Source organism: Narcine bancroftii, chromosome 4 (assembly GCF_036971445.1).
Source record: "Narcine bancroftii isolate sNarBan1 chromosome 4, sNarBan1.hap1, whole genome shotgun sequence".
Classification (NCBI taxonomy): domain Eukaryota; kingdom Metazoa; phylum Chordata; class Chondrichthyes; order Torpediniformes; family Narcinidae; genus Narcine; species Narcine bancroftii.
The window spans coordinates 181,390,355-181,415,227 of record NC_091472.1 but is presented as its reverse complement, the minus strand read 5'-3'; the positions used below and the strand labels follow the sequence as shown (position 1 = coordinate 181,415,227).

General features: G+C 37.8%; 1 protein-coding gene across 5 annotated transcripts in view; it reads right to left on the bottom strand.

The window, feature by feature from the left end:
- Positions 1-24,873, bottom strand: part of rbm19 (RNA binding motif protein 19) — a 267,475-nt gene that overhangs the window by 224,537 nt on the left and 18,065 nt on the right. For all 5 annotated transcript variants that reach the window (XR_011356240.1, XM_069933162.1, XM_069933161.1 and 2 more), the window contains exons 9-15: positions 24,709-24,780; positions 23,643-23,846; positions 21,795-21,925; positions 18,397-18,521; positions 17,072-17,168; positions 11,546-11,656; positions 726-926 (exon numbers count right to left, since the gene is read on the bottom strand). Coding sequence is in view for 4 of the 5 variants with exons in the window: in XM_069933162.1 (XP_069789263.1) it covers positions 726-926; positions 11,546-11,656; positions 17,072-17,168; positions 18,397-18,521; positions 21,795-21,925; positions 23,643-23,846; positions 24,709-24,780 (941 nt within the window). In the remaining variant the exon portion in view is untranslated. The remainder of the gene's footprint in view (positions 1-725; positions 927-11,545; positions 11,657-17,071; positions 17,169-18,396; positions 18,522-21,794; positions 21,926-23,642; positions 23,847-24,708; positions 24,781-24,873) is intronic.

Here is a 24,873-nt window from a genome sequence, read left to right as displayed (position 1 = left end):
AGAAATTGTCCACTACTGCTATTTATTGCTAGAACTTTCCAATAGTCCCTTATAAAAGTTTATATAGGTTGGCACAAAAACAGAAGGGGCTGAAGGGCTCATAGTGTGCTGTACATAGAGATTAATAATGTTATAATTAAGCATGATTCATTTTATTTAAATATAAGATCATAATACATTGATCAGGATTTAGGACACATCCACCATTGCTCAATGCATCATGATATCACTGGTAGAAGGTAGAACACTCCTATCCCCGGGGATGGCTCGTGGTGAGTATGAAAGTGTGCAGTGTCCTAGTTAAGAGTGGCCAAGGGTGAGCAGCTAAAATGTCATTCTTAACTGGCCGATTTACTGGGACACACGTGTAAAAAGGGCTACTGTTTGCATAAAAGAGTAAAACAAACAAGACAACTCAGCTTTCGCATAATGCATGCTCATACTCTCAATGAATAAAATACAGCTCCCATGACATTTTAAACTTAAGGTTCTCTCTCGATTTGTTACTTTCAGTAGATTACAAATTATTTAAATTATTACAGGTACAAATATTTAATAACCCCTGAAAATTTCGATTTGCAACTCACATCTCTAACTTGGTTTCTGTTGTTTACCAACTGATTTGAAACTTTACCAATAACTTTAAACCTTATACAAAGTTGCTTTGAAATCAGTAACAAAAACAAATTGGTATTCATCTGATCCTTGCGAAGAACATACAATACCTTGGAATATGCAAGTTTTGTAAAAGCCTGTTTAGCCTCCGTTGGCTCTAGAAATTCCACCATTGCAGTTACTCCAGCGGGGGGAAGCAAAACTCTTCCAAGATCTCCATATTTCTTAAATACATTCTCCAAATCATGCACTTGGGTGCCTGCAGGAATATTCTTTACAAGGATGACTGTTTTACTTCTTGGTCCAGCAGCCTACAGTGTGCAAAATGCAAGCTATTAAAGTAAATACCACAACAGAAAACAAAATTGTTTGCAACTTTATTTAAAAAGCAAGAAATAAAAACAGAAAATGCTGGAGGTGAACATGCTTTAAGTCTTTTATCTATGGAGGCGTTGGAATGATCAACCTTTGGGTTCAAGACCCTGTATCTGGACTCTAAGCCTCCACAATGATGTTCAACCTGTTGAGTTTTTCCAGTGGTTTATACTTTACTCCAGATTCCAGCATCGGCAGACTCTAGCTTGTCCTAGACCACAGGATGGAGATAAGAAAATCAAGATAGCACAAATGCTAAAAAAAAACTGCAGTTGCTGGAAGTCTGAAATAAAATGTTGGAAGCACTTAGCAAGTCAAAGCATCTGTGAGGAGAGAAATATTATGTTTCAAGTCGGAGACTCCTCAAAATCCATTTTTCAATGAACTTTATAATTTTCATCCAAAGATTGTATGCTTGTTTTCTCCAGCTACAATAATTGTGATTTTTTTTTGAGATGTGGAACCCCTCTTTGCACTAGACCACTGGTTCTCAACCTTTTTCTTTCCACTCGCATAAACCCTATTCCATCGGTGCTCTGTGATTAGTAAGGGATTGCTTAAGGTGAGAAGGGAAGATTGAAAAAAAATAATTGTTGCTGAAATATTTTGCTTGAGAAAAATTGTCATTGGCCCATTTCCTTTGGAGTTATGAAACCGTGCACATAACGAGTCAATTAGGTATGATTAAAACAGTGGTTTTCAAACTTTTTATTTCCAACCACTTACCACCTTAAGCAATCCCTTGTTAATTATAGACCACCTATGGCATAGGGAATACTTAAAGTGGTATGTGAGTGAAAAAAGGTTGAGAACTACTGCACTAGACTTTTACTTAAAAATAGGAACTTTATCAAGTACATTTAGAAATGTTAAAACCAGGAGGAGTCACGTGATGGAATAGTGGCCGGTCATGGAATTCCAGCCCTCTCCGGAAAAGTTGAAAAAAAATGCACAAAACACAAAGGTACAAGAGTAAAAATTAAAACAAAGTAAAAATAAAGGTGAGAAGAAAATGGCAGCGAAGAGAGAAAGGTCGAAAACAACGGGAAGAAGAGAAGATGAAAGAACGTCGGAAGAAGAAGGTGAAGGCCTTACCTGTCCGAGGAGGCCCGCCGCGGAGAGAGAAGCCCGCTCCCTCAGGTCAGTGGAAGTCCCGGGCTCAGGACTACAAAAATGGCTCGCGGAGCAGAGTAAAAGTGCGCAACCGCGCATGCGCGAGGAGTCACGCATGCGCGATGCGCATGAAAAAAAATACTGACGGGAGGGGGGAACAGCTGCGGAGTCGATCTCCACAGCTGAGAGTGACAGCTGCAACACAGCAACAGGTGCAGAACATAGAAAATAACGACAACAAGAAAAAAGAGGGTAAAAAGAAAACAAGGAAACAACCGATGGTCAACCCAGAGGAAGAAGAAGAACAGAGAGAAATGGAAGAAGAGAAAGGCAAGACAATGGATATATCTTTTTTTAAAGAATATATGGAATCAGTGAAAGAATGGCAATTACAAGAATTTAATGAGATAAAAAGAAGAATTAAGAGTGCAGAAGAAAAAAATGAATAAAATAGAAATGGTCATATCAGAGATCGGAAAAAGAGTGGATAGTGTGGAAGAACGAGAAATAATCATAGAAATGGAAGTAGAGGACTTAAAAGAGAAATTAGAAGAATCTAATAAAAAAGTTAAAGAGGCACATGAGCTGTTAGCTCAGAAGATAGATATAATAGAAAACTATAATAGAAGAAATAATATAAAGATAATGGGCCTTAAGGAAGATTAAGAAGGCAAGAATATGAGAGAATTTATAAAAGATTGGATCCCCAGGGTCCTAGGAAGACCAGAATTACAGGAAGAAATGGAAATAGAGAGGGCACATAGAACATTAGCCCCGAAACCACAACCGCAGCAAAAACCAAGATCCATTTTAGTAAAATTCTTAAGATATACAACAAGAGAAAATATATTGGAGAAAGCAATGAAGAAAATAAGAGAAAACAAAAAGCCACTGGAATACAAAGGTCAAAATTTTTTTTTATATCCAGACATAAGTTTTGAACTCCTGAAGAAGAGGAAGGAGTTCAATACAGCAAAAGGATATAAATTTATGTTAAAGTACCCAGCGGTACTTAAAAGAGTTATTCCAGGGCAACAAAACAGACTATTCTCGGATCCAGAGGAAGCACGAAAATTTGCAGAACAGCTACAAAACAAGCAGAGATGAAGACATGTAATGAGAGTAAAAATGACCACGAACTATATGTATGTGTGTATCTTCTTCAGCATGATGCTGAACCAAGCCATGAAAGACCCCAACAATGAAGACGCTGTTTACATCCGGTACCGCACGGATGGCAGTCTCTTCAATCTGAGGCGCCTGCAAGCTCACACCAAGACTCAAGAGAAACTTGTCCGTGAACTACTCTTTGCAGATGATGCCGCTTTAGTTGCCCATTCAGAGCCAGCTCTTCAGCGCTTGACGTCCTGCTTTGCGGAAACTGCCAAAATGTTTGGCCTGGAAGTCAGCCTGAAGAAAACTGAGGTCCTCCATCAGCCAGCTCCCCACCATGACTACCAGCCCCCCCACATCTCCATCGGGCACACAAAACTCAAAACGGTCAACCAGTTTACCTATCTCGGCTGCACCATTTCATCAGATGCAAGGATCGACAATGAGATAGACAACAGACTCGCCAAGGCAAATAGCGCCTTTGGAAGACTACACAAAAGAGTCTGGGAAAACAACCAACTGAAAAACCTCACAAAGATAAGCGTATACAGAGCCGTTGTCATATCCACACTCCTGTTCGGCTCCGAATCATGGGTCCTCTACCGGCACCACCTACGGCTCCTAGAACGCTTCCACCAGCGTTGTCTCCGCTCCATCCTCAACATCCATTGGAGCGCTCACACCCCTAACGTCGAGGTACTCGAGATGGCAGAGGTCGACAGCATCGAGTCCACGCTGCTGAAGATCCAGCTGCGCTGGATGGGTCACGTCTCCAGAATGGAGGACCATCGCCTTCCCAAGATCGTATTATATGGCGAGCTCTCCACTGGCCACCGTGACAGAGGTGCACCAAAGAAAAGGTACAAGGACTGCCTAAAGAAATCTCTTGGTGCCTGCCACATTGACCACCGCCAGTGGGCTGATAACGCCTCAAACCGTGCATCTTGGCGCCTCACAGTTTGGCGGGCAGCAGCCTCCTTTGAAGAAGACCGCAGAGCCCACCTCACTGACAAAAGGCAAAGGAGGAAAAACCCAACACCCAACCCCAACCAACCAATTTTCCCTTGCAACCGCTGCAATCGTGTCTGCCTGTCCCGCATCGGACTGGTCAGCCACAAACGAGCCTGCAGCTGACGTGGACTTTTTACCCCCTCCATAAATCTTCGTCCGCGAAGCCAAGCCAAAGAAAAGAAAAAAAAAAATATATATATATCTATTTTCTTATATATATATATATATATATATATATGTGTATGTATATATGTGTATACATGAGTGTATCCATATTTAGAGGAAAATATATAGAGTATCTTCTTCTTTGGCTTGGCTTCGCGGACGAAGATTTATGGAGGGGGTAAAAAGTCCACGTCAGCTGCAGGCTCGTTTGTGGCTGACAAGTCCGATGTGGGACAGGCAGACACGATTGCAGCGGTTGCAAGGGAAAATTGGTTGGTTGGGGTTGGGTGTTGGGTTTTTCCTCCTTTGCCTTTTGTCAGTGAGGTGGGCTCTGCGGTCTTCTTCAAAGGAGGTTGCTGCCCGCCAAACTGTGAGGCGCCAAGATGCACGGTTTGAGGCGTTATCAGCCCACTGGCGGTGGTCAATGTGGCAGGCGCCAAGATATTTCTTTAGGCAGTCCTTGTACCTTTTCTTTGGTGCACCTCTGTCACGGTGGCCAGTGGAGAGCTCGCCATATAACACGATCTTGGGAAGGCGATGGTCCTCCATTCTGGAGACGTGACCCACCCAGCGCAGCTGGATCTTCAGCAGCGTGGACTCGATGCTGTCGACCTCTGCCATCTCGAGTACTTCGACGTTAGGGGTGTAAGCGCTCCAATGGATGTTGAGGATGGAGCGGAGACAACGCTGGTGGAAGCGTTCTAGGAGCCGTAGGTGGTGCCGGTAGAGGACCCATAATTCGGAGCCGAACAGGAGTGTGGGTATGACAACGGCTCTGTATACGCTTATCTTTGTGAGGTTTTTCAGTGGTTGTTTTTCCAGACTCTTTTGTGTAGTCTTCCAAAGGCGCTATTTGCCTTGGCGAGTCTGTTGTCTATCTCATTGTCGATCCTTGCATCTGATGAAATGGTGCAGCCGAGATAGGTAAACTGGTTGACCGTTTTGAGTTTTGTGTGCCCGATGGAGATGTGGGGGGGCTGGTAGTCATGGTGGGGAGCTGGCTGATGGAGGACCTCAGTTTTCTTCAGGCTGACTTCCAGGCCAAACATTTTGGCAGTTTCCGCAAAGCAGGACGTCAAGTGCTGAAGAGCTGGCTCTGAATGGGCAACTAAAGCGGCATCATCTGCAAAGAGTAGTTCACGGACAAGTTTCTCTTGTGTCTTGGTGTGAGCTTGCAGGCGCCTCAGATTGAAGAGACTGCCATCCGTGCGGTACCGGATGTAAACAGCGTCTTCATTGTTGGGGTCTTTCATGGCTTGGTTCAGCATCATGCTGAAGAAGATTGAAAAGAGGGTTGGTGCGAGAACACAGCCTTGCTTCACGCCATTGTTAATGGAGAAGGGTTCAGAGAGCTCATTGCTGTATCTGACCCGACCTTGTTGGTTTTCGTGCAGTTGGATAATCATGTTGAGGAACTTTGGGGGACATCCGATGCGCTCTAGTATTTGCCAAAGCCCTTTCCTGCTCACGGTGTCGAAGGCTTTGGTGAGGTCAACAAAGGTGATGTAGAGTCCTTTGTTTTGTTCTCTGCACTTTTCTTGGAGCTGTCTGAGGGCAAAGACCATGTCAGTGGTTCCTGTTTGCGCGAAAGCCGCACTGTGATTCTGGGAGAATATTCTCGGCGACACTAGGTATTATTCTATACCTAATAATACCTAATAATATATAGAGTATAGATAAGAATTAATAAGGGAATAGAGGGAATAAGGAGGGAATTAAAAGAGTGACCTTTGTTATATATGAAAATTGAAATCTTTTCCGGGGGGGGGGGGGGGCTGGGTGGGGAGGAGTTACGGTCACTGCAAAATCAGTTGAAGCTTGCTAGTGAATTCGCAAATCCAAATGGAGAGGGGAGATGTGGTTGGCCGACAAGGGATAAACGGCAACTCAGGAGGGGGAGGGGAGAATGGGGTTAAAGAAGTTTTAAATAGGAGAATAAGGAAAATGCTTGATGTTTTAGAAATGTTGTCTTATAAAGTGTTCAAAACAAGAAAGCAGAAATGGATAAGAAGGAAAGGTGATAATGGAGAAACGGAAAGGGAAGATAAACAAAGTATGAAATGGCTACGTTGAACTATATGACTTTAAATATTAACGGAATACATAACCAAATCAAAAGGAAGAAACTGCTAAATTTACTGAAAAAAGAAAAAATTGATATAGCATTTGTGCAAGAAACACATTTAACTGAATTGGAGCACAAGAAATTAAAGAGAGATTGGGTAGGACACGTAACAGCAGCGTCGTATAATTCAAAAGCAAGAGGAGTAGCTATATTAATTAGTAAAAGTGTGCCAATTAAAATAGAAGAGGAAATAATAGATCCAGCAGGGAGATATGTAATGATAAAATGTCAAATATATTTGGAGTTTTGGAATCTACTCAATGTATATTCACCTAACGAAGAAGATCAAAAGTTTATGCAAGATATTTTTTTGAAGATAGCAGATACGCAAGGGAACATATTAATAGGAGGGGATTTCAACCTGAATTTGGATTCAAATATGGACAAAACTGGGAAAAAAATTAACAGAAAGAACAAGGTAACCAAATTTATAATTAAATCGATGAAAGAAATGCAACTTTTGGATATATGGAGGAAACAACACCCAAATGAAAAGGAATATTCATATTACTTGGGTAGACATAAAACATACTCAAGAATAGACCTATTTTTGTTATCAGCTTGTATGCAAGATAGAGTAAGAAAAACAGAATATAAAGCTAGAATATTATCGGACCATTCACCCTTGATATTGACAATAGAGTTAGAGGACATCCCTCCAAGAATGTATAGATGGAGATTAAACTCCATGCTACTCAAAAGGCAGGATTTTAGAGAATTCATTGAAAGACAAATTAAAATGTACTTTGAAATAAATACGGAATCAGTGAAAGATAAGTTTATACTATGGGATGTAATGAAAGCGTTCATTAAAGGGCAAATAATAAGTTATGTAACCAAGATGAAGAAGGACTATAATCAGGAAACAGAGCAGTTGGAAAGGGAAATAGTAAATATAGAAAAAGAATTAGCAATGAAGGAAGATACAACTAAAAGAAGAGAATTGGCAGATAAAAAAATAAAATATGAAAACACTACAAACATATAAGGTGGAGAAGAACATAATGAAGACAAAACAGAAATATTATGAATTAAGGGAAAAAACACACAAAATTCTAGCATGGCAGCTTAAGACAGAACAAGCTAAGAAAATGGTATTGGCATCAAGGAAAAAAGACTAACAAATCACATATAATCCAACGGAGATCAATGAAAACTTTAGAGAATTCTATGAACAATTATACCAAACTGAAAACAAAGGGAAAGAAGGCAAAATAGATGAATTTTTAACTAAAATTGAACTACCAAAATTACAAATAGAGGAACAAAATAAATTAACAGAACCATTTGAAATAGTAGAAATACAAGAGATAATAAAAAAACTACCAAATAATAAAACACCAGGAGAGGATGGATTCCCAATAGAATTCTATAAAACATTTAAAGATTTATTAATTCCTCCCCTCCTGGAAGTAATCAACCAGATTGACAAAACACAAAGCTTACCAGATTCATGTAAAACAGCAATAATTACAGTAATACCAAAGCAAGGGAAAGATCCACTCGCACCAGCGTTATATAGACCAATATCATTACTTAACACAGATTATAAGATAATAGCTAAACTATTAGCAAACAGATTAGCAGATTATGTACCTAAAATGGTAAATCTAGACCAAACTGGATTTATTAAAAAAAGACGGACAACATTTGTAAATTTATTAACTTAATTCATGCAGTAGAAGGGAGTAAAGCACCAACAGTAGCAGTTGCTTTAGACGCAGAGAAGGCCTTTAACAGAGTAGAATGGAATTATTTATTCAAAGTATTGCAAAAATTCAGTTTACCAGAGAAGTATATTAATTGGATTAAAGCATTATATAAGGGGCCATTAGCGAAAGTGACAGTAAATGGATATATATCAAAGCAATTTAATTTAAGCAGATCAACAAGGCAGGGATGCCCACTATCACCCTTATTGTTCACGTTAGCTATAGAACCACTAGCAGAATTGATAAGAACAGAAAATAATATAAAAGGGATAAAATAAAAGACAAGGAATATAAAATCAGTTTATTTGTGGATGATGTTATAGTATACTTAACAGAACCAGAACTATCAATAAAAGAATTATATAAGAAATTGAAGGAATATGGAGAAGTGTCGGGTTACAAGATTAACGTAAATAAAAGTGAAGCAACGCCAATGAATAATGCGGATTTCTTAAAATTTAAGAAGGAATCACCATTCAGATGGCAAATGCAAGCAATAAGATACCTAGGTATACAAATAAATAAAAATCTCGGCCATCTATATAAACTCAATTATTATCCACTAACGAAAAAATTACAGGGCGATTTAGAGCATTGGAAAGATTTACCACTAACATTAATAGGAAGGATAAACTGTATTAAAATGAACATTTTTCCAAGGATATTATACCTATTTCAGGCATTGCCAATACACTTGACAGAGAAATTCTTCAAGGAGTTTAAGAAAATAATAAGGAAATTTTTATGGAAAGGGGGGAAACAGAGGATAGCACTAGATAAATTAACAGAATGGTATAAACAAGGAGGCTTACAACTGCCAAACTTTAAAAATTATTATAGAGCCGCACAATTAAGATACCTATCAGATTTTTACCAAACAAGGGAAAAGCCAGATTGGACTAGATTAGAACTAGATAAGATAGGGGAAAAGATACCTGAACACATAAATGGGATGAAAAATTGGTACAACGTAGGAGTTCTCCAGTATTACGTCATCTGCTCAATATTTGGAAGAAGATTCATGTAGAAAGGAATAAAACAAATTACCAATTACCAAAACTAATAATGACGCAAAATCAGTTACTCCCTTTTACAATAGTTAACCTTTCCTTTAGAGAATGGGAGAAAAAAGGGATCAAAAGAATAGAAAATTGTTTTTCAGGAAATAGATTATTATCCTTTGAACAAATGAAAGATAAATATAATATAACTCAAGATACAGTGTTGGCATATTACCAATTGAGATCCTACTTGAAGGACAAATTAGGAAGCAGTCTGAGTTTACCAGAGGGAAGTAACTTTGAATATGTGATTACAGATACAATGATAATCAAAAGATTTATAACAAATATGTATATTAAATTGCAAGAAAAGGAGAATGAGGAAACAAATGGTAAAACTAAACAAAAATGGGAACAAGATTTAAATATAAAGATAAAGAAGGAAACATGGGAGAAGTTATGCTCTGGAACGATGAGAAATACAATAAATACGAGGTTACGTATGATACAATATAACTGGATACACAGACTATACATTACACCTCAAAAGTTAAATAAATGGGACCCAACAGTATCTGACAGATGTTTTCGTTGTAAAAAAGAAATGGGAACAACAATTCATGCAATCTGGACATGTGGGAAAGTAGAAAAATTTTGGGAAGATCTAAACCAGATATTAAATAAAATTACAGAAAACAATACATCAAAAAACCCAGAGATCTTCCTCCTAAGTAACATAAAAAACAAAGAATTTGGACTTGATTTGGATGGTGCACAAAAAAGATTTGTTAAGATAGCTCTAGCCGTAGCAAAAAAATGTATTATGTCAACCTGGAAATTGGAAGATAATTTGAGAATACAACAATGGTATATAGAAATGAATAAATGTATTCCATTAGAAAAAATAACATATAGTTTAAGAAATAATATTGAAATATTTGAACAAATATGGGAGCCATACATGAAACACAATAGAGAAAACCTACCGGGGACATTTACCACCTAAATTAAAGAAAGGAGAAGGAAATGAAAAGAATTTACTCAGTGGAATTTCTTGTTTATTTTTATTGAATGACAACATTGTTTGACTGGTTTAATGTATCTTAGATTTTGTACTTTAAATGAATGGGGGAGGAGGTAGGGAGGGTTGGATGGGAGGAGGGAGGGGGGGAAGAAAATGACACTGTATATATTTGAAAAGGAAAATGTATGTATCTTGGTCAATGTGGTTTATGGTGTGAAAAATTAAAAAAAATTAAAAAAAGAAATGTTAAAACCCTAAAATATTTTCCCATGTAGTCTGAATGAGATAGAGATTGGGTAAGCTTACACAACTGAACTAGTTAAATGTGCATCCCGGATTTACAGGGATAATAAATATTTTTATTTGTAAAAATAGAGAAAAGTACAATTTTTCTCTCTGTGAAATACAATTAAAGTGACAATTTCACATACCCAGTTCTATAACCAATGGGCTTGAATACTTCTGATACAACTCCATCAAATCAGGAACAAACATTTGGTGGAGCAAATGGGAGAGATCAAACGTAAACTTGCTGTGTATAACACTGAACTCCAAGCCTCACCTCGATGAACCTGATCCCTTTTTGGGACCAGATATTTAAAATCTCATTAGAAGAACAGGAAGGACTCAATGCCCTCTTCACTCAGATGGAGATAGGGAGGCATTGAAGAATCCTTTGCCCCAGAGTTATCAAGGAGAACGGTCTCCCGGGCAGGAGCGGGGACCTTGGTGGGGAGGTGTTGGTGATTGCCAGTGGCATTTGGGAGGGGGAGTGCGCGCAGGCAAAGACTGGGTGTATCGGGCTCCAACAATGAGAACCAAGACATGAAGCCGGAACAGCCCTTTTAACTCAACTTTTAAGTTTGAACTTTGAACAAGTTTCCCTCCCCCCTCCCCCCCCACCCCCATGTTAAAGTTCACATTAAAAATATCAAGAAAAGAATGACACCAGAGTTGAAACAACTTATTAAATGTTAGAACAAGGTAATAATTGCAAACAGAACCTTCTCAAAGGGTTAACTTGTTCTTGAAATTTAACACAACATTCAACTGATTTAAAAAAAATTAGACTATACATTTTCCACAAAATAGAATTATATTATTAACCAAAGAATGGCTTTAAATTTTTGTGCTTTTTCAACAACTACATTTGATTTTTTTTAAAATGGACTGCTGCACAAGATATAAATTATCACGCTTTGTCAACCTGCAAAAATTTTTTTTTTCATTTTAATGCAATACTCAAAGTTATAAAGTGTCTGAAGCATCAGCTGCATTTGGATGGTCTTACCTGACTGAATGAGTCCAAGCTAACTCCATTGTCAACCAAAAATTGCCTGGTCTCTTGCACAATCTGTGTCTCACCCAGCGCCACACGGACTGCGACACTGCCTTTTCCTTCCTTCAAAATGTTAAAACAAAATAAATTGGATGAGATCTACTTGAACTCATCACCTTGCACTCAATGTCACCAAAACCAAGGGGCTGACTGTTGGCCTTCAGGAGGGGAAAACCAAAGGTGAGAAAATCAGAGGTGGAGAGGGTGAGCAAATTTAAATTTAAATTCCTGGAATCCCACCATAAGAATGTCATCGTGAAGACAGCTGGTCACCGCCTCTACTTTCTCAGTTTTCAGAGGTTTGGTACGTCATTGAAAACCTCGGGAAGTTTCAGTGGAAAGTGTGCTGACTGGCTGCATCATGGGCTGGTATAGGCTGCCAGTATCTCTGAGCAGAAAGCCCTACATGGAACACTGTGGCCAGAGAGCAGCAGGACCAATCATCCACACCACCAAGGAAATACTCTATACTCTCTGCATCCATCAGTAAAGAGGTATAGGTGCCAGAAGACTCAACACCATGCTGAGGAACAGATGCTACTTCCCCACCATCAGACACAACAAACTCAGTGAAGCATTTAAGAACTCTTTCTTTGTTCATCATTTATTATTGAATGTTTATTTTCTGTTTTGCATAGTTTGTTTACATTTCTCTCTTCTGTATTCATATCTTTTCTTGAGTGTGTTTTTTTTGCATTACCTACAAGTAGAAATTCTGGACCACAGAAAAAACCCTCAGGGTCAGAATACGTGTATTCTGACAATAAATCTGAACCTTGAAAAGAGGAGCAGAGGTTCATTATCTCCATTGAGCATGCTGTGCCACTGAATAAAATCAAACCTATTAGCACTGGCCTTCATGCAACTTTCTCGCTTGCTCTCAACTACAGAGGAGTCAATCTTGAATATATTCAGTAAGTCAGCCTTCGCAACATTCTGAGATAGAAAACCAAGGATTTATGATCCTTTGATAGAAGAAATTCCTCTGCACTTCTATTTCCACCACCAGAGTTAATGTTTCAAGCTGATTACCTGTTATCAGATTATGGGTCATTAACTTTAAAGTTTAACTCTGTTTTCTCCAGAGATGCTGCTGGACTGGCTGAGTATTTCCTGTTTTATTTCAGGTTTTAAAGTATTTGCAGTTTTTTTGGCTTTTCAATTAAATAGGCAGCTCTGCCACAAATTTTGTTCGCTCAGCGCCTTCTCGTATAAAGATCTCAGAATCTTCTATTTTTGATAAAAATGACTTTTCATTCTTCTAAAGTAATTATAAATCTAATGCGCTCAATCTTTTCCCATAGTGCAATCCCTTCATGAGAGGAATTAGCCTAATGAATCTTCTCTGAATTGTTTCCAGTAGATCAGAGTACCAAAGTATAGTGCCCCAACTGTGGTCTCACCAAGGTAGTGTATTTATATTTCAATTCCAAGCTCCTGTTTGTCTAATCATTTCCTTGTGGCAGACTCAAGACCAAAGAAGTCCGTTCTGCACACCAATGTACTGGGATCCAAGAGTATTGTGATGGGATATGCAGGTGGACTTGGTGGTTTCTCACAGAGCAGAATCTTTGTAATATTGTATGTCTGCTCCTCCTGTTGACTGCACCCCTTTTCCACATACTTGTGTTGAAGAATCCAAAAAATGTTCCCAAATGGTGCTTCTTCATTTTGAAATGTAACAGGGAAGGGATCCTCATGCCAGCATGCACATTATTTTTCAATGACTTGTGTATATCCTTGAAAGGTTTTCTCTGACTTCCTGAAACATCATCATAGTAGAACTTGCAGGAAGTCCTTGTTTTGGTTATCTCGTAAGAGAATCTGAATAATGTGTCCTGGACACAAGTAATTGCTTCAATTTGATGCTGGAAACATTGGGCTGATATGTCTATCTTAGCAATTATTCTGCTGTACCTGCATTCCTATGCCCTGGAAAATTACTTTAAATTTCTTTAATCTTGATCAATGACTTTGAGAAGCAGATCAACTTAACCCACAAACTGTGTGCTCAATGCCATTGGCCCAACATTCACCTAAACCAGACATTCTCAAAAGGGGGAGGAAACACAGACTAAAATCATAATTTAAAAAAATGTAATCAGCGGGAGAGAAGAAAGGAAGAAGCCAACAAATCCTGACTGCTTCACAGGGAAGGGGACCCATAAATTTTGAGCAGAATTCGAAGGTGGCTGTTGGCAAAAAAATGGCTGAGAATGGCTGGCCAAGACAATTAATTCAATTTCTATACCTTCATCTCAGAACAGCTGAATGTCCAACCAATGCCATAACTGCATCTCTGACTACGGACCTACCAACTCAACCACATCCTCATCCTCTTCCAGACACGTCTGTCCATGGCCTCATGAACTGCCAGACTGAGAACACCTGCAAATTGGAGGAACACCTCATCTTCCCACTGGGCACTCTCCCAACCAGATGGAATTGATGTAGACTTTCCTGGCTTTTGCTGAACATCCCCTCACTTCCTTCCCCTTTGCCTTTCCCCAGCTCTGCCTCTCCCTTTTCCCTGTCTCCTTTTACACAGACAATCAATTCTCACCTCTCCCCTCATCACATCCAATTAACACCTTTTGTTGGTCTGGATTCCTTCCCCAGCCAGCAATGTCTGCATTCTGAGATTTCCTGCTTATTCCATGAAGGGCGTAGGCCCAAAATGTCAGCAATGCATCTTAATCTTCTATGGACACTGAAAGTCCAGCTGAGTTGCTCCAGCATTTCTGTGCGTTTTTACACCCTCACTATCTCTTCTTTCAACCATTGGATGAACCATCTGCACCTCTGCCCACCTCAAAGAGTCGCATCTGCTGATGCCCCATCTCCTAAGGCAGCTAACTCTGAGCATGAATTTTCATACCTCCCACAACCCCACCTCTAATCCTGCAGGGTTCAACTCCATTATGGTCCATGAAAAGCAGAAAAATTTATAACCTATTTTTGAGGAAGAAGTCTCCAGAGTTTTCAAAACAGATCCCAAGAGCATAGATGTCTGGGCTTCCAGCAATTATTCAAACAATTTGAGTGTGAATTTTCTCTACTCAAATTTTAGTTGAATAATATTGAGTTAATCCTATTATCTGCCTAATTTTTAACATCATACTCTGGGGAAAAAAGGTTTCTTTGAATAGACTTTTCATTAACCTATCTTGTACTTTTAGGCAAATTTGAATTAATGGTTGAGCATACTACAACATGGAAAGTGCAAATAAAAATGGCCAAAAGAGCAAAGGACAAAGGATGCTTCTAATCAATAGTTTCCTTCCCCACTGTTCCTGCTAATGTCACAACTGATAAAGACTTGTATCCAGGAATCCTTGTAATAATCATAGCTAACGAAAAGCTGAGTACGCAATCTGAAATTAAATAGCCATGGAGTTTAAGAAAGCAAAAGGTGGCACACGATCAAACTCACGCATTTCGCTTGGAGTTTAAACCCACTATATGATCAAAATCACTTTTCACCAAATTGTTTTCCTAGATTTCGTAACCATATAAGATTCCTACGTCACCCTCTGACAACATAGGCTCAAGGTGAAGCCCTAGAAACCATGGAACAATCAGGCTTGTCCACATTCATGCAGAAGTTTCTACTTTCCTAACAACTATATTGGAAGAAGCTGCACAGAACTCCCAAATTCTGTACCATTAAGTGTGACAGTGACACAAAATTCAGAAGCATTGCAACTATGACAATTTGAAAACAAGAAATGGATAAAGGTAGATATAATTGTTTCATTTAAATAATAACAAACAAATTTGTTAAGAGAAAAACAGTAAATGAACTTTTTTTTTTAAATTGTGAATCACAGAAAGATAAGACACAAAAACAGGCCCTTCAGATCACTGGGCCTACATGGACCATCAACCACTCATTCCACACTAATCCTGCACTAATATTATTTTTATTCCTCCTGCATTCTCATTAACCTCTCCCAAATTCCAGCACTTGTGTAAACAATCAGGATAACTTACAATGACCAATTAACCCATCAGGCTGCACTTGGGTCAAGGGAGAATATGTCAACTAAGGTATTAATGGAAAGAGTCTACAAGAGTATCAGCAGAATGCTGTAGGATATAAATGCTAAATGGTAAAACTGGCCAATTCCTGTTCCTATGTATTTAATGTTCTTTGTACATCTATTTTAGCCTTAGGCAATAATAGTAGGTTTAAGTGCATTCTGAAGGAATAGCCCCTATTTCGAGGTTATTACAAGAATTTTGTTGGAGGCTTACCATGAGCTCTGCAAACAGCACAAAAGTCACCAATGGAAAATATTATTTCCATTAAACCCGATGTTGCAAGGTTATTTTATCAATACTTCATGTTCTCATTTTCAGTGCTTGTTAAGATTTTTTTTTTGTTTTGTTACATTGCATTGAATGCAGAAGACCTTATTTGTGCTTTGTGGCTGCTACATGTTTTGCCAGCCAATTTTATCTATTTTCAATTTAAGCAAAGTCAGTATTCCAGATTTGGCCACGGTAAATTCATAATGGGGTTCATCAACATGGAGAGATTAACAACTGCACAAACAGATTTAACAAATAACAGATTTGTACACATTTCTACCAACAAACATTTCCCTCTTGAAATGCTTTCTCATAGGAACCAAGTGGAGGACCCATTAGGCTCTCCACTTAAAATGTATGTATGTGCATATGTGAGAAGGGAGGTGAGAGGTTCAGGGGAGAATGAGGAGAAAATAGTGCTGAGAGGGGGACCAGCTTTCTCTTACTATCGTATGATAGAGAGAAGACAAAAATCAGCAAAAAACAAAGTTTTACAGGGCTTTTTTAAAAATCTTTGGACCAATAAAGGATGAAAGCTGATTTTTATAAAGGTACACAAGATTATGCAGGCCTTAGACAGGGTGGACAGCCAGCACATTTTCCCTGGGGCACCAATAGCAAAATTGCAGACACCTGTTAAAGGTAAGTGAAGTAAAGTTTACGGGAGATGTCAGAGGCAAGTTGTTTTTTATATAAACAGAGTTGAGGGTGGCTGGAATATATTACTGTAGTGGAGGCTGGAGACAAAAGAGACAATCAAAAGAAAAGTAGGTTATATGTGTAAGGCAATGAAAAATGTAATTGATATGGAGTAGGTTTATATAGGCTGGCACCACATTGTGGGCTGAAGGGCAGTAATGTTCCATGTTCTGAATGGAGTTTAGATCCAAATTGTTACAATTGTGTTTAAATGAAAAGACTAGAGACTACTTTTAAAAAAAGTAAAATGAAAGGAAGAGATCCTCTCATTCAACGGCATTGAAATTCCCAAAAGAGCCCTCATCTTGATATGCTGTTTGAATTATTCAATGGTTACAGCACAGAAGAGTTACATTTTTGAAAGATGCACCTTTTAATTTTTTTTTCCCCCTGGTGAAAGCACAAATTGATTGAATGCAAACAATTAATTAAAACTATTAGTTCCATTCAAATAAAATGACTTACATGATCTAGCACTTGACTTTTGGTGGCATTATATTTTGCTGCTATTGCATCAGCAACAGTATTAATTCCAATAAACAAGGTATTCCAGTTGTGTGAGCTGAAAGGTAAAGAGGATCATAAATTTGCACCAATTTCACATTGTATATTGAGATTATTTACAGGTATATTCAATTTTTTTTTAAAAAGGAAATCCTATCTCTTGAAACAAAGAGTCTCAGAAAAGAATGGAACATAATCTGCTGAAAATCATCTGCAAATAGCTGCCCTTGTAAATGGTGAAAAGGCTAGTGCTAAAATAGCTGAAGATGGATGGGTTGCCCTGAGGAATTCCACGAGTGCAATCTGGGCTGAGATGCCTGGGTCGAAAAAGCCCTTAATGTCCACCAACTTCAATACTCGTCATGAAGGTGGCACCTTCAGTTACATGAGAGCAACAGGAGAGATTCATCTCAAATCCATATTTCATTTCTATGTTCATGTTTACATCAAGGGCTATAAGGAAGTCTGGAATAAGAAGTCCTGGCAAAACACAAACTAAACAATTATTAATGAAGGAATTATCGGCAAGTTGATCTCATAAAAATGGTTTTTAAAAAACTTTGATAGTAGATCAATTGGATAGTATTAGCTAAAGTGAATGTGCTTTTTTTTGTGGATAGGATGTAACAGAGAAATTTCCCACTTTGTAGGTTAGGTACGAGTGTCATAACTTCAATTAAACTTGGCCAGGACTATAGCCAGGATGCCATCCTGTCCTAAAGCCTTGGTTATATCTGGACCCAGCTGCTTCAGTATTAGATGCACTGAATTGGACTGGCTGCACTTGTGAGGACATCATTAGGATAACCAGATCATCATTACTCAGCCCTGCTGAAGATGATTGCAGCTGGCCAGGTGCTGTAATCTCAACTGAGATGCCTGCTACGCATAAAAAAAAGGGACCGATTTTGCATGCCTAATGTTTTGTAAACTGCCTTCTCTTCAAGTACATCACATTTGTAATATAAAGTCTAATAATTTTATGTCCTCTGACACATGCACCACTCTAGGTACATCAAAAGTGGTGAATTTTTAAACAATCAACTTGAAATGTCTAAAAATTACAAAAGGAAAAACAACACACACACAAGTGTTGGAGAAACTCAGCAGGTCAAACAGTGCCTTTATGCAGCAAAAGTCAAGATATAGCACCAACCTTTTGGGCTTGAGCCCTTCATCAAAGTGAGGCAAGGAAATTTCCTACATGGGCATGGTCTCTAAAATACAATTGGAAGACAAAGCAGCTTTAGAATTTTAAATCTAGTTTAAGTGCATCAATATCAAACCTGTTACTTCTGGCCTTTTCTTGAGCTGCTTTCTTTTTCTTGAATGCAGAGGAACCTGAGGAATTATCATCATTTTCATCTTTCTCCTCTTTTATAATTGATGGCAAAATATGCATCATCCGGCCCTGAATAAAAACAGGTCGTCACTTTTCTAGCCATTTATCTTTTAGTTACAAATTGTTAATGTTCTGTACAGGGTCATTTCTTTTGAAATATATTTTGGACACTAGACAAGCATGCTTTAAAAAGAATATATTTTGAGCTCAATAAATGCAACCAGATTGCAGAGTGACAATATACTGATGTACCACTATACTTCTCCTTTGGCTTGGTTTCGCGGATGAAGATTTATGGAGGGGTATGTCCACGTCTGCTGCAGGCTCGTTGGTGACTGACAAGTCCGATGCGGGACAGGCAGGCAGGGTTGCAGCGGAAAATTGGTGGGTTGGGGTTGGGTGTTAGGTTTTTCCTCCTTTTGTCTTTTGTCAGTGAAGTGGGCTCTGCAGTCTTCTTCAAAGGAGGTTGCTGCCCGCCGAACTGTGAGGCCCCAAGACGCACGGTTGGAGGCGAGATCAGCCCACTGGCGGTGGTCAATGTGGCTGGCCCCAAGAGATTTCTTTAAGCAGTCCTTGTACCTCTTCTTGGGTCCACCTCTGTCTCGGTGGCCAGTGGAGAGCTCGCCATAGAACACGATCTTGGGAAGGCGATGGTCCTCCATTCTGGAGATGTGACCCACCCAGCGCAGTTGGGTCTTCAGCAGCGTGGATTCGATGCTTGCGGACTCTGCCAGCTCGAGTACTTCGATGTTGGTGATGAAGTCATTCCAATGAATGACTATACTAATGTCATCACAAACATGTTATGAACTTTAAGAATAATATGAACATTTTATTTAAAACATTGTTACAAGGTAAAGAATTTTAATTGGATTAACTTAGAAGTAGTGAATTTCTGGACTTGCATCACAGGCCTTTTAAAAAAAAACCATCCAATACCATATAAAATGCAAGAATCTTTTGAAGTTCTTCACCCTACTCATGTGAACTAATGCAACAATCCTGGAAATTTCCCAACATTATATGTGTATTTCTAAAATTCTACTTAAAAGACCTAGAGGAATATTAGAAATATGTAATCACAGCTTATACAATGAAAATTTTGTTGCACCATTCCAAGTTCCTGGTTATTGTCAAAGTATATCTGCTACAATGAGAAGGGTTCATTTTACAAATAGTCCAGCAAGTTAAGTCTACCATACGTACAGCAGCACAAATAGCAAAAGCTCTTAGACTGTGTACTGTTATAGTGTGTACAAACTTAAATTTAGACATACAGCATGGTAAAAGGTCATTTTGCTCCATGAACCCCGTGCTGCCCGATGACACACAAATGACCTACACCCTGGTATATTTTTCAACAGTTGGAGGAAACATTCACGGGGAGAAAGTACAAACTCCTTACAGACAGTGAGAGATTTGAACCCCTGTCCCAGTCATTGGTGTGCTAACCATGCTGCCCCTGTAGTGTTACAGTGCAACAACATAGCAAAAGTAATGTGAGAGCACTATTGTAAGGTTCTTTCAAGAGCCTGAGAGGTGCGATTTTGAACCTGTTGGTGCACAAATTCATGCTCTTGAATTTTTCCTTGACCAATCAGAGAAGAAAGCGTGGGATGGATCCTTTACTATATGGGCTGCTTTTCCAAGAAAGTGGGAAGTGTAACTGGAATTGATAAGAGTGGAGGGAGGTTTGTGTGATGTCTGAGCTGCATTAACCACCTTCTTCCGAACTTGGGTGGAGCCATTTCTGTACCACACTGTGATGCTTTTGATGTTGAAGTTGATAAGCGACACGGGAGACAGCTGAATTTCCTTAGCCTTCTAAGAAAGTAGAGGTGTTGGTGTGCTTTCTTGTCCACAGATGGACTTGGTCAAGTTACTGGAAATACTTACTCCCAAGTACCCGAAGCTACCAACCTTCTCCACTTCAGTGCCTTTGATGTGGGTAGGGAACTGGGATCTACCCCCTCCCCTTAAGTCTTTGATCAGCTCCTTTATCTCCAACTCATCTCCATAATAGAATAAGTACACTGAAGTGGAAATAGTTTTTGCCAATTCATATCCTTCTCAAACCGACATTTACCTAATAAACCTCCACAAATGCCAATTGTGAGCTGGCATAATTCAAGCCACATTTTAATTTAGAGGTCAGGAGGACACAAGCATGTTTCTCAGTTCTGTAACAATTAAACATTATCTATTTATTTTGGGTAGGAAGAAAAAATGAAAGAAAACAGTGAATCTGTTATGAATTATCAAGAAAAGCACATTTTCAAAAATGAACAACAATTTGCATTCTCAAAGAATGTATCTTGTAACACGTGAGCCTCTTTAGATGCAAGAACTAACACTGAATAGAGATGGGATCAGATAAAGGAAGCTATATATTTCTTTTTTTTAAACTTTATTTAAGATTTTATAACATGAATAACATATAGGATTACATAAAAAAAATTAAGAAAATAATAAAATTACAATACAATATCAATAATCTAAATAAACTATACCCTCCCCAATAATTATTACACATTAATAACCCAACTCAAATTAGTCCAACCCCCCTTTCCCCCCCAAAATAAAGAGTGAAGAATTAATAAAGTTAACAATATGAGAAAAAAAACCCACTTACAAAAAAAAACAAAAACATAACCGATTAAAATACTAACAAAAAAAAGTAATTAATACTAAGATATCAGACTTAAAAAACATATTTAAATCAAACTTAAATGCATATATTTAACAAACGGAGTTAAGATGAAACATATATTTAACTCAAACTTAATATAAAAAATTAGTAAAGTTAGTAACATTATCTATCAAAAATTCTTAAACAATAATCAATTCTTAAAAAAAAAATTGTAGGATGAAAAAAAGATGAAAAAAAAAACTTTCTCTATAGAGATAAACCTTCACCAAATATCAACTAACTTCACATCTATCATCATATTAGTCACATAAACCACTATCTTAAAACAAAATTCAAATCTCATTAAGCATTGTACAATTCAATTTTAGTACTCTTCCACCATTTTTCCCTTTTACTCTTGAATAGTTATCCAATAAAAGGTCCAATACCACATTTAAATATCCCCAATCATTACGTTAAAATTCAGATATCCAAATAATAAAAACACATCTACAACGAAATCTATATCTTCAACAAATGGAAAGCTATATATTTCTTAACGAAAAAATGTCATTTGTCACTAACATCTTATACAACGCTTTTTTCTTTATGACATTACAAAATTAAATCATAATTGTACATTTTGTTCTATGTCTGGATTAAATGATCAATGTAATTGGAAATGTGCAGAATGGTTCTAAATAAAAACATACCTGAAATACAACACCATCTAATTCAGCGAAGGCCTGTACAGCATGTTCAGGTATCATAAAGGTAATGAACGCATATCCTTTTGGTGCCTTCATTAGTTTGTCCACAGGAAAGTGAATTTCTGATAATGGACCTGTCGATATTTGATAATGTATTGATAATGTATTTTATGTAATTATTTTAATAGAACTAAATTTAAATATCTGTCTTTTTAATGCTCAAAAAGAACGATTTTTAAAATAAAGCAATAGTTACAACTGCAGGATGCTGTGAGTTTTGAAGAATCCAAATTCCAAGTCATCATTCAGTTTTGTAAAAATCATACAACTCACAAGATCCTTGAAATTCTGAGCAATTCAATTGCATATTTTACTGGCTTAAATTCATGTGTTCAGCCAACAAGTCACTCCATAAATTGCAGCTAAAAACTCACTATTTCTGTGATGTCATGAGCACAGTGAAATTGTAACTGAGCACCAGAATAGCAGGCATTTGCTTATTATAGGGGTTCAATTTTATTTATCTTATTTTATTCACTTAGTTGCTAACATTCCAGCTTGAAAAAGAAAGACCTGATAAATTGTGCAATTATGCAAATTTGGGCCCCTGTACCGCTACAATTTGTAGCAATGACATGAAATGAGGTGGATTAGTTCCACTTCCTCGCTTGCCTGGGCAAGACTCAGGGGCTAATCAAACTGACCTTCCATATCTTGAAAGCACCCAGCCAAGCAAACCTCAGGAAGTACACTGAAAAGGCTTGCCTCCAAACATTGTTGACAGCTTTTGATAAGAGGCAAAGCCCACAGTGAAAATATGCCTTGTGTCAAAGCATTCAAGATCATTATTTTTTCCCCCACACGTTAAAGCTTCCTTCTAAAAGATTAGTTTTAAAATGAAAGCATATCAAAATGCAACAAAACAAATCATGAAAATAAAAAAAAAGCTACTAATCTCTGGGCCAGCATTCATCCAAATTATTGTTTTGCACCTCTCATCATTCCCTGCCAGATAAGGGTTTTGGGCCTCAGTTCCATGATTGCCCTGAAGATGGATCAGGCAGCAAGCAGAGACCCCCCCAAGGCTCCATACTCTAGCATACAAAATATTTAAAAACACATCGACTTCTTCTTAAAAAAAATTGCAAATATAAAAACCTGCTGACTTTATCTTTAAAAAAAAATAAGGTCAGTGACTCCCTTTCAAACAGCAGCAGTTCTGTAATTCATTCTGCTTTGTTTTGTGGTGAATATATTTAACATCCAAATTATGTTTTCCAGGAAAGCATTCAAAGTTATGAATGACAGTGCAATTAATTTTACTCTAATTTGCAAAGCAACAGGTCCATGAGTAGAAGAGGTCAGCTGTACCTACATCTAACTTCATTGGGAAGTTGCTCAGGTCCGATTCACTAACATGCACCCTGCAGCTTTACTGATGCTCTGACCCAAACTTTTTTTCAACCACTTTCTGTTATGATTGCGATTTGCTCTTCATCTTTTCCTTTCTTATCACAGCTTCTCTATCCTCAATTCCCAAAGGACCTTCCTGCGATTCTCAACAGGAAAACAATGAAAGCTCCATGTAGGTCTGGAGAAAAGGCAGGCAACGAAACACTTATTGTAACTTCTGGCCTACTGAAAACATTGGAGAGATCTTAGAACAAAAAAAATGAAATTTATAGATTTTGAGTTGTCAAAGCAACACTAATGATCCAAAAGATCCTTTCTAATTTTAGCTAAACTATTTGATGTATAATTAATACAATTTTACAAACAAATGTACAAAGTTTGATATTTAAATATTTATCACTGATTAGTTCCAAGGTGGAAGAAATATTAGACACTTACCATACTTAGAAAAGAGTTTTTCTAAATCATCCTCCGTACAAGTATATGGTAAGTTTCGAACAAATAATCTTCCTGAATCAGAGATATCCTCTTCCACTTCGCCTACTTTCTTTTGCCGTTTTAGCCATTTTTGGTTGTAGTCTTTCTTAACTGGATTAGTTCTTTGTTTATTATTCACTCTAAACAGTTCAATATATCTTTTACCTTTAAACAAAGCAGGAAGTATTTTTGGATCAGCAAGTATTTACATTTTCCCCCAGACATTAAATCCTTATTTGACAAGGATGGATTACAGCAGGGTTTCCCAACCAGGGGTGCGAGGTAGCATTCCAGGGGGTGTGAGATAACATTTCAGTTTTTTTTTAACAAATCCATACTCCTTCAGTTTGGAGATATGTCAGATGATGAAGAGCTAAAGGAAGATCTTATTGAACTGTGCACAAATCGTGTTCTTGAAATGCAGTTTGAAAGCATAACTTTGGAACAATATTGGTGCTCGGCAATGGACTTGTTTCCAAGACATTGTGAAAAAGCACTAACTGTGCTCATCCCATTCGTGACGACAAACTTATGCGAGTCTGGATTTAGTGCCCTTTTGTCAATCAAGACAAAATCTAGAAAGCACTTGGGTGCACAGGCAGACGTGCGGATTGTTATCAGCAACAAAGTGCCACGTTTTGAAAAACTCTTCAGCAATAAACAGGAACAAAAGAGTCATTAAATTTAAATGGGCTTATGAACATTTGAATATTAACCATATAACCATTTACGGAGTTCTTTAATTTTTTGAAAGAAATTTCATGCATGGATGAAAATTTAATTTTTTGTAGGGTTTATGCAACTTTTAATTTGTTGTAATATTTTTTTCTTTTCCATATGTTTTATTTTTGTTTATGTATTATTAAAAATTGATTATACAAACTTGTTTTGGTCACCTTCACCTTTATTCTTAAATAAATTATTACTTTAAGAGGTGCAAGAACATATTAAAATTTTTTAGGGGTGCGGGGCATAAAAAAGGTTGGGAACCACTGGATTACAGGATTGCTTTTCAAAGATCTCTTACCCATGTAATCCCTATTTCTCTTCAAAGCCTGTTCAAGATCCTCTTCTGAATGGAAATCTACAAATATATACCCTGCAAAAGAAGTTCCACAAAACTGAATTTAGCAAATGTAGAATCATTTTTATCAATTTGATGTATATGGTCAAACTCAAAATCAAGATGTTC